The sequence below is a fragment of the Aythya marila genome (assembly GCF_965140915.1).
Source record: "Aythya marila genome assembly, chromosome: Z".
NCBI classification, from domain to species: Eukaryota; Metazoa; Chordata; class Aves; order Anseriformes; family Anatidae; genus Aythya; species Aythya marila.
The window spans coordinates 62,210,135-62,224,895 of NC_139080.1; the positions used below are offsets into that span (position 1 = coordinate 62,210,135).

Consider the following 14,761-nt stretch of genomic DNA (forward strand, 5'->3'; position numbering starts at 1 on the left):
TTTCAGTCAGTAAGGGGCTACTGGCTCTGCCACGGTGGAAGGCCAGTAAAAAGGGTATGGAGAACCCAGTGCAAAAGCAAAGTGTAATACAAAACCTTATTACCTCTTAAAGTAAGGCTCTTCCTCGATGCATGACTTTTTAAGAAATTAAATGTATTATTTTATGCTCATTCTAATGCCTATCTCCATGTGATCAAGCAGAATAAGGTGTTCATAACAAAATTTTCAAACAAACACCATATTCCTCTGCAGAACTCTATGCTTGCTACTGGAAACTTACAACATAAAGAAAGTGACAGCATTAACTCCCAGTTGCTGTAACACCTGCAGTTCCATGACTTAGAAGTCATCAGGTATCATGCTAGCAAGTGCCAAGCAATTATACAGGTGTTATGGATGTAGATTTCCTGAGCTATGTGAATGTACTCCACTAGGATGACTGCATTTTCACCAAGAGCCCCACAGGAATAGTCAGCACTGCAGAATTATGATCTTCTCAACAGTTGTAAAAGGATTAAAGGACAAAAAAAATCATCTAACATTACATCAAAATAATAGTGCTTTTTGATATTTAGTTTCAAGGGTGTTTTTTTCCTCCCAAGTTAGCCATAAAACACTTCCTCTCCAATTTTCAGTTTTGCAACCACACCAATCTCCCAAATTCCAGAAACAGTTTTAACTAAATCTCCAGGGACAACATCTACTGCTCACACTAACATCTCCACATATTAAACAAAATATTTGATCTTTAGATGGTTTTTTTGTGTGTGTTTTTGTTTTTTTTTGTTGTTGTTGTTTTTCTTTGAAAGCTGTCTGTCTTATGGTCCCCATAAATACACCACCCAACCCAATGATGGAACTTTCCTACAAAAGACAAACAGGGAAGAAAATCAGTGTAAAGAAAATATTCTCAAAGCACATACAAAATGGTATTATTGCCACTCTGAATTCCAGAAAGAGATAATCTGTTAAGCTCCAATTGATTATAATTTTTTAAAAGGGATTTTTTTTTAATAGGGAATTTTTTTAAAAGCGAAAAAAGGTACTCCTTTTCCAAAAGGTTCCATAGGTACTCTTGGTACCTATGGAACCACAGGCCAGTCAGCCTCACCTCTGCCCAGTAGACTGATGGAGCAGATCCTCCTGGAAGCTATGCTAAGGCACTTGATAAACAAAGAGTTGACTAGTGACAGCCAACATGGCTTCACCAAGGGCACATTGTGCCTGATTAATCTGGTGGCCCTCTACAATAGACTTAAGCACCAATGGATAAGGGAAAAGAAACTATTACTGTCTCCCTTGACTTATGCAGAGTACTTGATACTGTCCCACACAACATTCTTGTACGTAAAACGGAGAAACATGGATTTGACAGATGGACCACTTGATGGATAAGCAATTGGCTGGATGGTCATACTCAAAGAGGTGCAGTCAACAGCTCCATGTCCAGGTAGATACCAGTGATGACTGGTGTCCCTCAAGGGTAAATACTGGGACCAGCGCTGTTTATCATCTTTGTTGGTGACATGGACAGTGGGATTGAGTGCACCCTCAGCACATTTCCCTATAACCCCAATGTGTGTGGTGCAGTTGACATGCTGCAGAGAAGGAATGCCATCCAGAGGGACCTGGGCAGGCTTGAGAGGTTGCCCTGTGTTAACCTCAAGAATTTCACAAAGGCCAAGTGCGTCCTGCACCTAGGTTGGGACAATTCCAAGCACAAAAAGAAGAGAGATGTGCACTTGCAGCCCAGAAAGCCAACTATATCCTGGGATGCACCAAAAGAAACATAGCTAGCAGGTAGAAAGAGGTGATACTTCCCCTCTACTCCACTCTTGTGAGACCCCACCTAGAGTGCTGCGTCCAGCTCTGGGGCACCCAACAGAAGAAGGACATGGGCCTTCTGGAGCAGGTCCACAGGAGGGCCTCAAAGATCATCAGAGGGCTGGAACACCTCTCTTATGAAGACAGGATGAGAAAGTTGGAGTTGTTCAGACTAGATAAGAAAAGGCTCTGGGAAATTTTATAATAGCCATCCAATACTTAAAGGGAACCTACAGGAAGGCTGTGGAGGGACTCTTGGTCAGGAATTGTAGTGAAAGGACAAGAGGTAACAGATTTAAGCTAAAAGAGGGTAAGTTTAGAATAGACATAAGGAATAAACTCTTTACTTAGTGTGTGAACAGGTGTGTGAAGGTTTACTTACTGTGAGAACAGGTTGCCCAAAGCGGTTGTGGATTCCCCATCCCTGGATGTGTTCAAGGCCAGGCTGGATGGGACTTTAAGCAACCTGGTCTAGTGGAAGGTGTCCCTGCCCATGGCACTGGGGCTGGAACAATACGGTCTTCCAACCCAAACCGTGCTATGATTCTGTGATCACTATTTATCACTAGCTCTGTGTAATCAATGTGGTGTAAATAGGTGTCACAATCCACATTTACTAGAGCATCCACTCAGGTCAAAGGAAAGTCAAACACTGCAGCAAAACAGGGAACACTTCATACTAGATGGGAAACATATACTTTAAAATGTTCTAGAAAAAATTATCATTATAAACATAGTTGTCAGTAATAATTACCATTTCAGAACTGCAATCCATAGCAATGGAACCAATAAGTTCCCTCCTTGGAACTAATTAAAAATATAAGAAAAAAAAAAATAAAAGATGTACAATGGCCAAGAAGAGGAACTTAGACATACCACTGACAGGAATAAGTCAAACGTAGTTAACTGCTTCACAGCATTTTAAAATTCAGAGGAATATCCTGGAAGATACAAAGTTTTCACTTCCCACAGCACACTGCCCTGCTCCAATCTGCCAAAATGGTACAAGAGGGTAAACTCCTGCTCTCATCCTTGGTATTCTGGCAGGAATTAAGCAGACTCCTATCCAGCTTCACTGATGGAGCTTTGAAGGTCAGGGTCAAACTAGAAACCCCAAAGGCAGTAAAATCACCTAAAAAAAGGAGAAGCTGGATCATGTCAGACAACACAACAACCTAAATAATTTGGGTTATGATGAAATATGTTAGAGAAGATAGAACAGAAGCACACCAGTGGTCCTGACTGGAGACAGTCCAGAATCAGTCACATGAGCTCAGGCTCAGCACTGGCATAGTCATTTCCCCACCAGCAACACCTTCCCTACAATCAAGATATTAAATCTAAGAGTGACAGAGAGATGGCTCTGAATTCTTATTGACTGAGGACAAGTGTAATAGTGTTACCATTACACACTGTTCTTAGTAGCTACCACAGCTACTAACTCCAGTCCAGGAGCTGACAGATTCAGTGAGGGGGATGGTTTTCTTGTTTTCAGAAAAATCGTCCCAGGAAGCAGTAACAAAGAGCTGCCTAACAAATAATGATCATCACTCTTACCCATGATGATCCATGTATTTCATGAGTGATGGTGGAAATATAGACAGGAAAGACAGACAGACAAGCCAAAAATAAACCTAAACAAACCTGCTGTATTTGCAGGTTGTGAAAAACACCTCTAGAATTTATCATTATAGCAAATAGGGCCTTTTCAGCCAGCAGCTTCAAAATAACTGCAGAAGATGAAAAACTACCTTTATTCCTAATTGACCCACAGGAAAAATGAAAATGGGAAAAGAAAGGGGACTGGCTTCCAGATATGATTTTGATTTGCTGCCCTCAATCCTTCCTTTCAGGTTTACTGAATTCCAGACCCTAAAGCAATTCTAAAAATTAGTTATAAATTACATGGCTCAAAATTGCTCAGCCAATGTGACAGAACTAAATTTAAAGCAGTGGTCTCCAATTGCCAAATCCAGTGCCTACAAAGACTTTGTTATTTCAACAGGCTTAAGAATATAAAACTCAAGAAAAACTATTGGGTTTCTTACATATTGCATTTTTTCAATATCCTACAATTTTCTAGTCTTTTGTGTCCCTGCAGATAGAGCGTCTTAAACGCACATTGCTTACCACTTCTGCCACTGTACCACCATATTAACTACCTTCTATGTCATACTACCTGCTTGGTTAACTCCAGCTGAAATTAAGAGTAAGTACTCCCTATATATCCTCACCCTGGAGGATACTGCTTCTTTCAAGGTTTGTGGCCTTGAAAGCTTATCCAATTTTTCCCAGCCACTCCAGCTAGAAAAGATATGCCCATCTCCCTTGAGATCTGCCCTTATTTATGTTCTTAAATCAACAACACTATATCAACTCTGCTGCTTCAAGATTAAATATAACCATCCAGATCAAGAGCCCTTGCAGGAGCTCAACTGCTAGTTTACTGCAGCTGTAAAGAAGGACTGCACAGCTACAGATTTTCTACACTTTTCTGCATCCATTATCTAATTCCTAGAATAAAGGCAGCAGCCAACGTGCCTCCCCATTTTGGTATTTCTCAGTTGTCAGGAAAAAAAAAAATTAGGGCACAAACATAATTTCATAACTTCTAACGATATTTTGACTTTAAGCTTTGCCAGGGTTACTCTCACCTTCAGTATGAGCTCCAGCAGGCTCTAGCCAGCTCTGGGAATCAGAAGTAACTTTCAAATGTGTCCCCAAATAGTCAGGTAAAGTGGCCCTCATTCTTGCTTCATGAACAAAACTGCACTGACTCATTGTCTGGGTGAGGTTTTTCTTACATTGGAAGAGAAGAGGAGAAGGTAATAACTGAAAAGAAATTTAAACAATTAAATAAATTTACCTGTATCGATGTTTATAACCTATGGATCCAAACTTGCTGAATTTTCTTGACAGAGAGCTTGATTCATTCTCTGGCACTCTATGCAGTTCAAAAAAATAAAACAGAGTGAGTTGTACAAGTAGGTTTCAGCCCTCCTTTCCAAGGAAAGGAAAGAGAAACACAACCTCTGAACTCCAGAGAATAAATTTTCTACTTGTTCCTCTTCATCCCCACCACCAGACAGACTTTTGTGGAGTTGATAGTTCCACAAAGCAACATGTTTATGCCCTCCTCTTTTGATTATGTATCTATTTATTTCAAAGTCTACTGTAAAGCCTTTTGCTTAATATTTCACAGGAGCAGGCAAAACCATCATGCCACAGTAATGAGACTGTGGCAGGAATTCTGAGCCCACACATTCACAGCATTGCTAAAGCCAACACCAAGCATCCCTTCCTAGCCACAGGCCCTTGCACATTTTTGCTAGTGTTTTTGCAACAATAGAAGAAAGTGTTTTGAGACCAGTTATACCAGAAACATTTTATACTCTTTGTCAGCAAAACATTATGGAATTTAAGGGAGCTCTTCTCTCAAAAACAAAAAATTCTGTGCACTGTAAAGAATCCTAATCAAAAATCATAGAAAATAGTTGTATGTGAAAACAAAAAGCTGCAACTCAATGTTACTACAGAGAATTTAGTGCTTAAATATCTACACGTGTATATAACAGCTAAAATCCTGCTCTATACATATGTGGATACTTCAGTTTAAACCTACTTTGTGCAACTGGAAATACTGTATGAAAAAAAAAATCTAAGACAAAATAAACCACTGAATTACCTGAAGATTTCTAAATGTTTGTTTTATATCATCAAAAGAAAACAGAAGGCATCAGCTTTTACGAACATTCTATAATCAGGACGCAAAATGTTTTGCCAGGCAGGAAGCCTTATTCAACGTTGTCTCTCTCCTTTTCGTTGAAAAGCCACAACTACAGCATCACTCACCTGAAAAATGTATGATGTTCTACACAGCATTTCCAGAGATGTTTGCAGGTGATCTTATCACGTGCTTCAAAAAAGAAGGAAGTTTCATTGCACTGAAGACAAAAGGAAACAAATTAATATTGATATGAGGGATATTGCAAGTGAAATGAGAACACAAGAACTTGCCATCTCATATAAATGCACATAAGAAAAGACATAAATATGAATAAAATCAGGTTATATAATTCTCTACAATTGTTCATTTAAAATAGTTCTCTTTGGTTTCTCATCGGCTGAAAGTAATTATTTAAGGAATTGATTCCTTAGATATAAAAAACAGAACAGCAAGATGATTATTGAAACACTTCTGTTCCTTCTGGTTCATAGATGTCAGCTTTCTTCCTAACAAAAAAGCACAAAGGTTTTTCATACAGTTCCAATCTTTCCTGACTGCACCTCAAATGAAAAATATAATCTTCCTTAAGCTCTGCTTAGCAATATACACAAGGACAGGAATAAGTTAGGGAGAGAAACTCAGAATTTGTGAGAAGTACTATGGAGCAACAACACAGAAAAAATGCACAAGACATGCATGTAGAGAAGAAATGACAAAACTGGATATCAAAAAGATGAGACAAAGGAAAGGCAAAGAAACAAGAACTAGCTAACTTTAACATGATTCAAAATACTTGCAAAAAGGTCAAACGTTAAAAGTCATCAAACCACCTGCAAAGGCTACAGTTATGTGAAAGAAGGTGACTAAAAAGTATACACAAAGCTTAAAATCTGTTCACTGGTAGTTTGGCAGTCAGTGCAGTACACATGTGGAAACAATAAACCACAGGGAGAGATGAAAGAGAAGCCATACATACACAAGCTATAAAATGCTTCCAGTAGACATGAAGCAACAGACACATCACAGTGCTTGTTTCCAACAAGTTAAACATTCAGCAATGTTCACATAAAATACATTTCTATGTATCTGTCACTCAGCAAACTCAAGTGCTCCATTTCATATTTGTTTTTTGCACAACAAATTAGTAGTCCCATTGACTCCAGTGTGAATCCTCCGCATGGTACAGTACTGTCAGTAACAGTAACGCAACCAAGTACTAAAAACAGTCCTAAAATCAGCAGCCAGTTGTAAGAAATAGATGCTCCTGTGTCAGCTATACTTCTGCAGTGGCAGGCATACACAGGTAAAGGGCTCTGGTATTTTGAGCTGCAAGCAACTTGCTATTTGTGAACTAACTCAGTATGTTCTCCAGAACTGAAAATTCCACCTCTACCAAGAATATTTTTGTTAAAGGCTGTCAGGCAGCAGTCACAAAAACACAAATGATGTGCTCAAATAGCCTTTCCTCCACCTTGAAACAAAAACAGTAAAAAGGACAGAACTTTCCACCTGTTGTTAGAATAACTAAGATTTCATTCCCTGAATAAAGTAGAAACTGGAGACATAAAGTTCATTTCCCCCCATGGATAATTTTAGTTATATTTTTCCACTGGAAGAGTTTAATGGCTGGTGGGAACAGTCCCATTAAATATCCAAGGAGTGAAAATTACCCTCTAGTTTTCTGTCAAAAACACATTTTCCTCTCCAGAGCATCACAGCGTGAAAGGGCAGTAAAGACATGCTGTCATCAAGAAAACCAGGATTTATCTCAGATTGCTATGCATAGCATAAAATGATTAAGTATTAGATTATTCCCATAAACGTATTCCCACAGTTGCTTAAAATACAATTTCAGGCTTGACAGGGATCTTAATCTCTCTACAGGATTCGTAAGTGGTTTAACTTGGAGCAAAAATAGGTTTAATTTATAAAATGTAAAACTAGACACCTGAAAATTTAGCTGTTTAGAAAAAAAAAAAAAAAAAAAAAGTAACAGCAGGGTGAGGGGAGAAAGGGGGGGACACTTCCTGAAGAAGATTGCCAAAGAGAAATATCTATGCGAGAATTTTCAAGAATAACTACACTGCTCATGTCCCTTTGGTAAGTCTGGAGTCTACCCACTGAAAGATCATACTGCTCTTTTATGAAGGAATGTCAATGTCAATTATTTCACATACAGCAGAAACATGGTTGAAGATTTAATGATTTAATTTAGACTACAGTTTCTACATCAGACTATTACCTGGTATGTTTGCATTTAAACCCACACAACTGTAGCCACTTTTAAAGAATAATATCAGATCAGGGCTCTGGTATTGCAAAACCTTATGCAATAGGATGATTCATTTTAACTTCTGTTAGGAAAGAACTCTGACTCACATTTAATGTGCAGGATCTTGCTCTTTCTTCATTCACATCTGAATTCTACTTTCAGGCAAAGAATCTTGTGCTGCACTTGAATTAATTTCATTATACAAATCCAGGAGGAGAGAGTTCATGAGTTCAGGAAGGACAGGGACAGAGGTGTTTTTTTTTTTTAGAGTTTTTAAAATAAGGTATTTCTTCCATATCTTACTTGAATGCCACTGAAACTGAGGGAAAGATTCCCATCAAAGAAAAGGTTCTACCTGTCTATTTTTCCTTCAAAGTCAGAGTTTTAGGATTTTTCCGTATGTAAAACAAATGATACGTAACACTTCTAAATCAATCAGTGACTTAATGGGGGAAGGTATAGCTACATCATTACATGACTAAAAGATCTGACCAGCAAACGTCAGTGATTGCATCCTCTGTAGCATTATTTTTCAAGGGGAAGAAAGCTAATCTCAGCTGACAGGTAAAATACTTGATGATGAACTATGTGTTGAAACATCTATATCTAGTATGTGGCAATCATGAACTGAAGAATCAAAGTAAGAAGCAGCCTAACCCTACAAACACAAATCATCTAAAAGGTAAGTTATGGAATTCAGATTTGGGCAATGAAACAACTGGTAAAAAAATTAAGGGAGGGTCCAAAAAGCTTTCTGATAACACGCTCAGGTTATCAGGAATCTGAAGGAAAAGCACATATCTGAAAACTAAATACTGCTTCATAATGGATGCTTATGATAACCCAAATAGCACAGTTATTTTTTCCTAAAAGGCAAGAAAGCCTAGAACATTCACCCCCAACATTTTTCTCAGCTAGTGAGAGCTAGTTTAGTGTGCTTTTTTTTTTTTCCCCTAACATATCTGATGCAAACGAAACAAAGAACTATTGTAATTTTCCTAGTGATTTGCAGAAGATCACAATTCCAAACTCATTCTGCATTGTCTGGGGCCTCACACACTACTCCCTGCTACTCACACTGTGGCTTTCAGAGAGCCATATGTGTTAATGATAAGGCATGATAAACCATCACAGCCCGCTGCTTACAGGGCAGCCCTGGCTGTCTGTACATTCTGAAGTCCTCCCCTCCACTTTGCACTCACTTCGGTGCCTGTCTCATCTTTCAGGGAAGCCGCTTGTGCTCACCAGACAAGCAGGAAAACACTTACATTTGTATGGTGATTTTTGATCACGTCTATGACTTGCTGAAGTGGCTGGCTGTTGAGCTGTTTGATTACCTCCTCCTACTCCTGAGAACACAAGACGCTGAAATACTGCAAGGACATACACTGAACACTCCTCTCCTTTCAAATGCTTTAAAGGCTTGTCCTGCAGTCTCTCAAGCCAGCATCCTAGAGCTCATGCTGCCATAGCCTCACCACCATTTCTACCCATGGGAGGAGGGATGGACAGAACAGCACAGGGGATGCCCATTGCTTGACTATACGACATGCTTAAGAAAGGATTCCCAAATGTGCAGCCAGGGCCCTTCACTGCTTTATGACTGCCTCTGCAGTCAGCTAGGAGACTGGCTTGGCAGCACCTTTGAGACCTCCACAAAGCAGCTGGTGGTTGGTGCAGCACTCCACGATATTCCCACTTACTGAAAGCAAGTTGCTAATGCACTCAGAGGGAGCCAAGCCAGGGTTCATGTTGCTCTACCAACATTTGATAGGTTGCCACAAGTCAGTCCACAGATCAAAAACTTGTTGAAAAACCATGAGGCAGAGCAGGCTTTAGCTGCTGCAGCTTAGGGTATATACTGGTCAACACCTATCCAAGCTCAAGAAAAATAAATAAAACAAAAAACACCTCACAACAGGAGACATAAGGAGGTATCATGTCCCACTACAGAACATACTGCCAGTGCATATACATGCGATACACATGCATTCACACATAACAGAAATATTAAAGGTAGTTCTGAAGTTACTGCTTAGAAACATTATTTGTTTCCTATTTGTGCCACGTCAGGCATGCACCTGGATACTATCAATTGTTAACTTCAATGGGAAATATTTTGTCTTTATATATTTACATAACGCATACCAGTCATAGCTTACATAATGGACAATGTATTACCAGTTACTTAAGACTGATCTTTAAGTAAAAAGATCAAGAATTAAAATTAATAATGCTCTGTCCGTTTGTAGGAAGCATATCAAGATTAAAACAAAAGTATCTATATTTTTTATAACAATTGAAATAAATACTAAATAGGAACTTAGAAAAAACAAATTAATACCTTACTGTTAATGAATGTAGGCTTATCTAGGATTATTTTTTTTTAGTTCTTCTTCAAAATTGTTCACTACTGAAAATTTTTCTATCAAGATAAGTCAGTCTAACAATTTTTGACTCCAAAATGGTTAAAAAAAAAAGATCCAATCTACTAAAAAATACCATCCCTACATTAACATCACTGCACTTGCTCACCTCCAGCCTCCCTGATCACCATTTGCATCAGTGGGTACAAATGATACAAAAGTATTTGTAATTCTTAAGCCATAGCAAAATTCAAAATTCTACTTTTGTATCCAATGCAAATATATGCTAAACTGGACTTAAGAACAGGAGGAACAGCTCATCATCCCCTGTTAAATCTTCTCAAGAAACAGTAAGAGGAATAAATCAAATGAAAGTTCCTGCCTAGAATCTGTAACTCAAGGTGGAATATACAAGAAAGGATTTAACTGGACCGCCTTATTAATGCAATTATTTTTCAGACTTCTAACATTTATGAAAAGCAAATAAGGAAGGACAAAAGGCAGGAAGAAAGGAACGAAGGAAAAAGTATACATGTATTTCCAGGGTTTTCCAAGACAATTTAAAAGAACACAATAATCTTGTATTTAGACAAGTTTCAGCCACCAGAATGGGGACTATTATGTGCTTTGGAACTGCCCTGAAATTCTTCTAGTAATCATCAGTGGTTCATATTGCTCCTGAAAACACTCTTTACCTACTGCACCTTATGAATTCAGCTGAGCATTTGACTAAGAAAGATTACAGAGGAAGACATGTCTTGAAAATGTGCAAATCATTTTTAATTGCACTGTTTGTGGGTTTGTTCTAACTTGAAGTAAACCAAATTTCAAAATCCCTCCAAACAAAAATTTCAGACTTCCAAAAGACCCTTCTCTTCAAACAAGAAATAATGAAAGCAAGTCTTCTGCACATTCAACACTTTCTGGTTTGGTGAAAGAGAAACATGAAAAGTTGCAAGGACAGAAACTTTGCATAAATTCTGGGAAGGGATGAAATCATTCACTTACATGTTCAGACACAGTGCAACCAAAGTAAAAGGCATTGTTACAGAAAATAGTATGGGGTTGCAGGGAACCCTACAGAAGTACTTGGTACCTACAGGCAAAAAAAGCTGCATGTCTCTAACTCCTGCACATTATTACATCTAAGTTCCCAGCCTATAAAACCAAACCATGTTCTTCTCTGTTTTGTTCACTTCCTTAGCTGAGAGAAACCTGAAAAGAAAGCTGTGTTCCTCACACAGAGGAAGAACAGAGAATGCTGCATTCCCATCCAACCACTCGTCTTTAAGCAGCACGTCCTTTGGGATCAGGCCCTGTTTTGTTGCAGCAGGGGCCTTCCGCAGCCGCCTGTATTGCTGGATTATTTCTAGCAAGGTTGCTCAACAGACATCTATGCTACCAGGAATTATGCACAGGTATCAGATTTATGTCTTGATTTTCTTAAGGGAACCTGCACGAAAATACCCTTTCATCACCTTCAAAATTCTCTGCTATTGTTTGCAGTGTTCAGGGAACCCTCCTGTGCCACCCATACCAGAGAAAAGGTTCCTCGTTTCATGCTGTTACTTTGTGGGTTCACAGAAAGCCCACATGATTCTGTCTCAGAATTCAAAGCACATGTCCACTCAGGGGACAATAAAATATTGATTCAATGATTAACATTACTGAAAAAGAGTTTCTTTCACCTGGTCTGGGTCTCACCATCTCACATATCAGGATAAGTCACTGATGGGCAAATACTAAGGGCAGTATTATGTTTATGAAGGGAGAACAGCAAGAGCTTTAGGGAGAAAAAATATAATACAGGCAAAGCAGTAAAAGATAAAATATCAATAGCCATGCTTGCACACAATAGCAACAGGTATGCAGGAAAAACACACAGAATAAACAAGTTAAATAAACAAGAAATCAGGAAATGTCCTTATAGAAGATATCTGCAAAATTACAAGAGCCTACCCTACAAAACGGGAAAGGTGAAGCACCTTATTTTATCGTAAGAGAGTAAGTATAAATATCTCGTGCTCATTAAATCATCAAGTTTATGAAAAGTGAAACAAAGTAAACACAGTAAACTCAGCAGCAGCAGCCATAAATAATTTATTTTGACACAGGCACCCCACAGATGTATTTCTGAGACAGCCCATGGACATGGAGCTGTACATTTAGACTGGCATTTCTAAACCTATCAAGGAGATCAGGATATCCACTTCCACCCATTTAATGGGAAGCACTCGCTCCAAGTCTTCTGGTAGGTTTGAAAAAACACAGACAAATTTATTTGAAGGAATACCAAAGATGTTTCCATAAGAAACCCCATTCAGCGGAAGCACAACACTTCACAGGCACTAAAAGCATGAAAGGCTTCCTCTTGATGAACACATGCATGTACCCCAGAAAGGTGCCTGTCAATGTAAAACTAGCTAGTGTGTGGAAACAAGAGTGACAACCCATCCTTCACAGAGTTTTCACCATGATATGGAAAATGGAATTCACAGAAAGCACTCTGAATTAATAATATGCTGTTTTTACTGTGTGATGTTAACTCCTTTGCTATATGCCATAAAGATCCAACCAAAACACAGGAAAGCCTCCATTATTTCACCTTTCCCTAAATATCTTCTGGCATGCTTTCCAACTAGTTTCAGTAGACGGCATGCTTCCACCTATTTCCTATGGAGAGTGTTCCTCCTAAATGCCATTGCCTCTGAAGCTTTTCACTGATGTTTGGATTGTTTTTCTCTTTATGTAATTGTGCTCCTTGTCCCATACTTGTTAATAACTCATCCCTCCGAACACTTCTCCCTTCAAGTTTTCTTAGACTCATATCCATTTTCAGTCTGTACTCAAAAAAATATATGTACTTAAAATTTCAAAACACGTCCTTGTAAGCCCACTGTGTTTACTTCATCCAACAGTAAAAGGAAAAAAAAAAAAAATGTTATCTTTCCACGGCAGGGAGACAAGAGTAGAAACAGCTCTCCAGATCTTCCTTTTGACTACTTATTGTGCCCTTCACCTCCTTCAAATTCTGGCAATATCTTCCTAGTAAATGAATTGCCTGGAAATGAGTTACACATTCCAGACTTGGTACACCACAGCTGTAACAAGTGAAGTATTAATGTCCTGTGCTGTGCAGTGATATCCCAGGATGCAGAACAAAGGGAAGTGGCATATTTGCTCTCTATCATATAACACAATCTGAAGTCCTATGGGGAAAAACAAAGCGATAGCATTTACTTCAAAACATGGAGGAATAAAAGGCATTTGTGAATAAAGTTTCAGGGAGTACTGGAACTTGTAGTCATATAAATAATCTGATCGTTTTTTCTTCCTCTGGGTGCAGAACACCAAAAATTGCTACAATTGGCTTTAATCCAGAGATTAAGACTACTGTTTACTTGTTCTAATCAATAATTTCTTTTTAAGTACCACCATCAGAACATTTACAAAAAGGAAGAGAAAGGTATTTCAGGGCCATTTTGGCATTTCTTTTACTAGCTAGGGTATGAAGCACTGTAGAAACACTTCAAATGAGTGTTAGCTGCAATGTAGATTATAATGATGGGCCACACCCTTGTACTTGCTGTTCGCTTAAACAGTTTCCTAAAAGTACCTGTCGAGACTTGAAATTACCAAGTGCTGTCAAAGTGTTTGTCTTAAAATCACAACAGCAAGTACTCACGAGCCATCAACATCCACAAACTAAACAACTTAAGCATATTTCCCAAAGGTCCCATTTTTTGTTTTTCAGCATGTTAAAAAAAAAAAAAAAAAAGAAAAAGAAAAAGAAAAAGTATACATATGTGCCATCAAACAGAAAGTACAGCATCACTACAGGGCAATCCGCACAAAGTCAAACTAGGACCTGTTTGCACATGAACAGGCATTCACCCTGCAAGTGAAACACTGGGAAAAGTTTTCCCAACCTTCCTCCAGCCTTCAAATATCTTTCTGATTTCAACAAATGCATCATCAGAAATAGACTACTCATGGATCACCACACCAAGCCACTTATGAGTAACAAAAGCATAACCTGCCAGTATGTTTCCACAAGCACAAGAAATGTTATCCATAACAGAACCAGCACAACCAGTCATTAGTATGCTCACATTTCCCAGCATGTACTGAAGGCATCAAATGGCCTCACAAAAAAAAAATCATGGATGAGACTAACAACCACTACAAAGATGAATGAACATGCATAGACAAAAGTATGCATAGACTATACTTCTTACAAAACTGTTTTGTCTATAAACTTTGTCTTGATATTCCAAGGAAGCCTACAAAGTATTTTCCAATAAAAATAAAAATTAACCTCAGCAGATTAAACTTATAATTCAACAAGATACCTAAAATCACAGATTGATTGCAATTATTTGCTTTATTACACTTCATAAGTTTCAGTACATCCTGAACACTTTCTCCTTCTCACTCACCAAGCTGCCTAAGTGACAAATATCCTCCTTCTTTTTTAACTGAATTAACCTAAAAACATCTTCTCTTGCTATCAGCTATCCTTGCTTCACTGGAACTAGCAATTTTTTTCTCTCAAATGGTATAACAGCACAA

General features: G+C 38.4%; 1 protein-coding gene across 1 annotated transcript in view; it reads right to left on the bottom strand.

Annotated features, from left to right (window-relative positions):
• The window catches only part of EPB41L4A (erythrocyte membrane protein band 4.1 like 4A), a 130,543-nt gene that overhangs the window by 40,351 nt on the left and 75,431 nt on the right, over positions 1-14,761 (bottom strand). Inside the window, exons 10-11 of the mRNA XM_082783368.1 lie at positions 5,677-5,768; positions 4,691-4,768 (exon numbers count right to left, since the gene is read on the bottom strand). Coding sequence (XP_082639494.1) covers positions 4,691-4,768; positions 5,677-5,768 — 170 coding nt within the window. The remainder of the gene's footprint in view (positions 1-4,690; positions 4,769-5,676; positions 5,769-14,761) is intronic.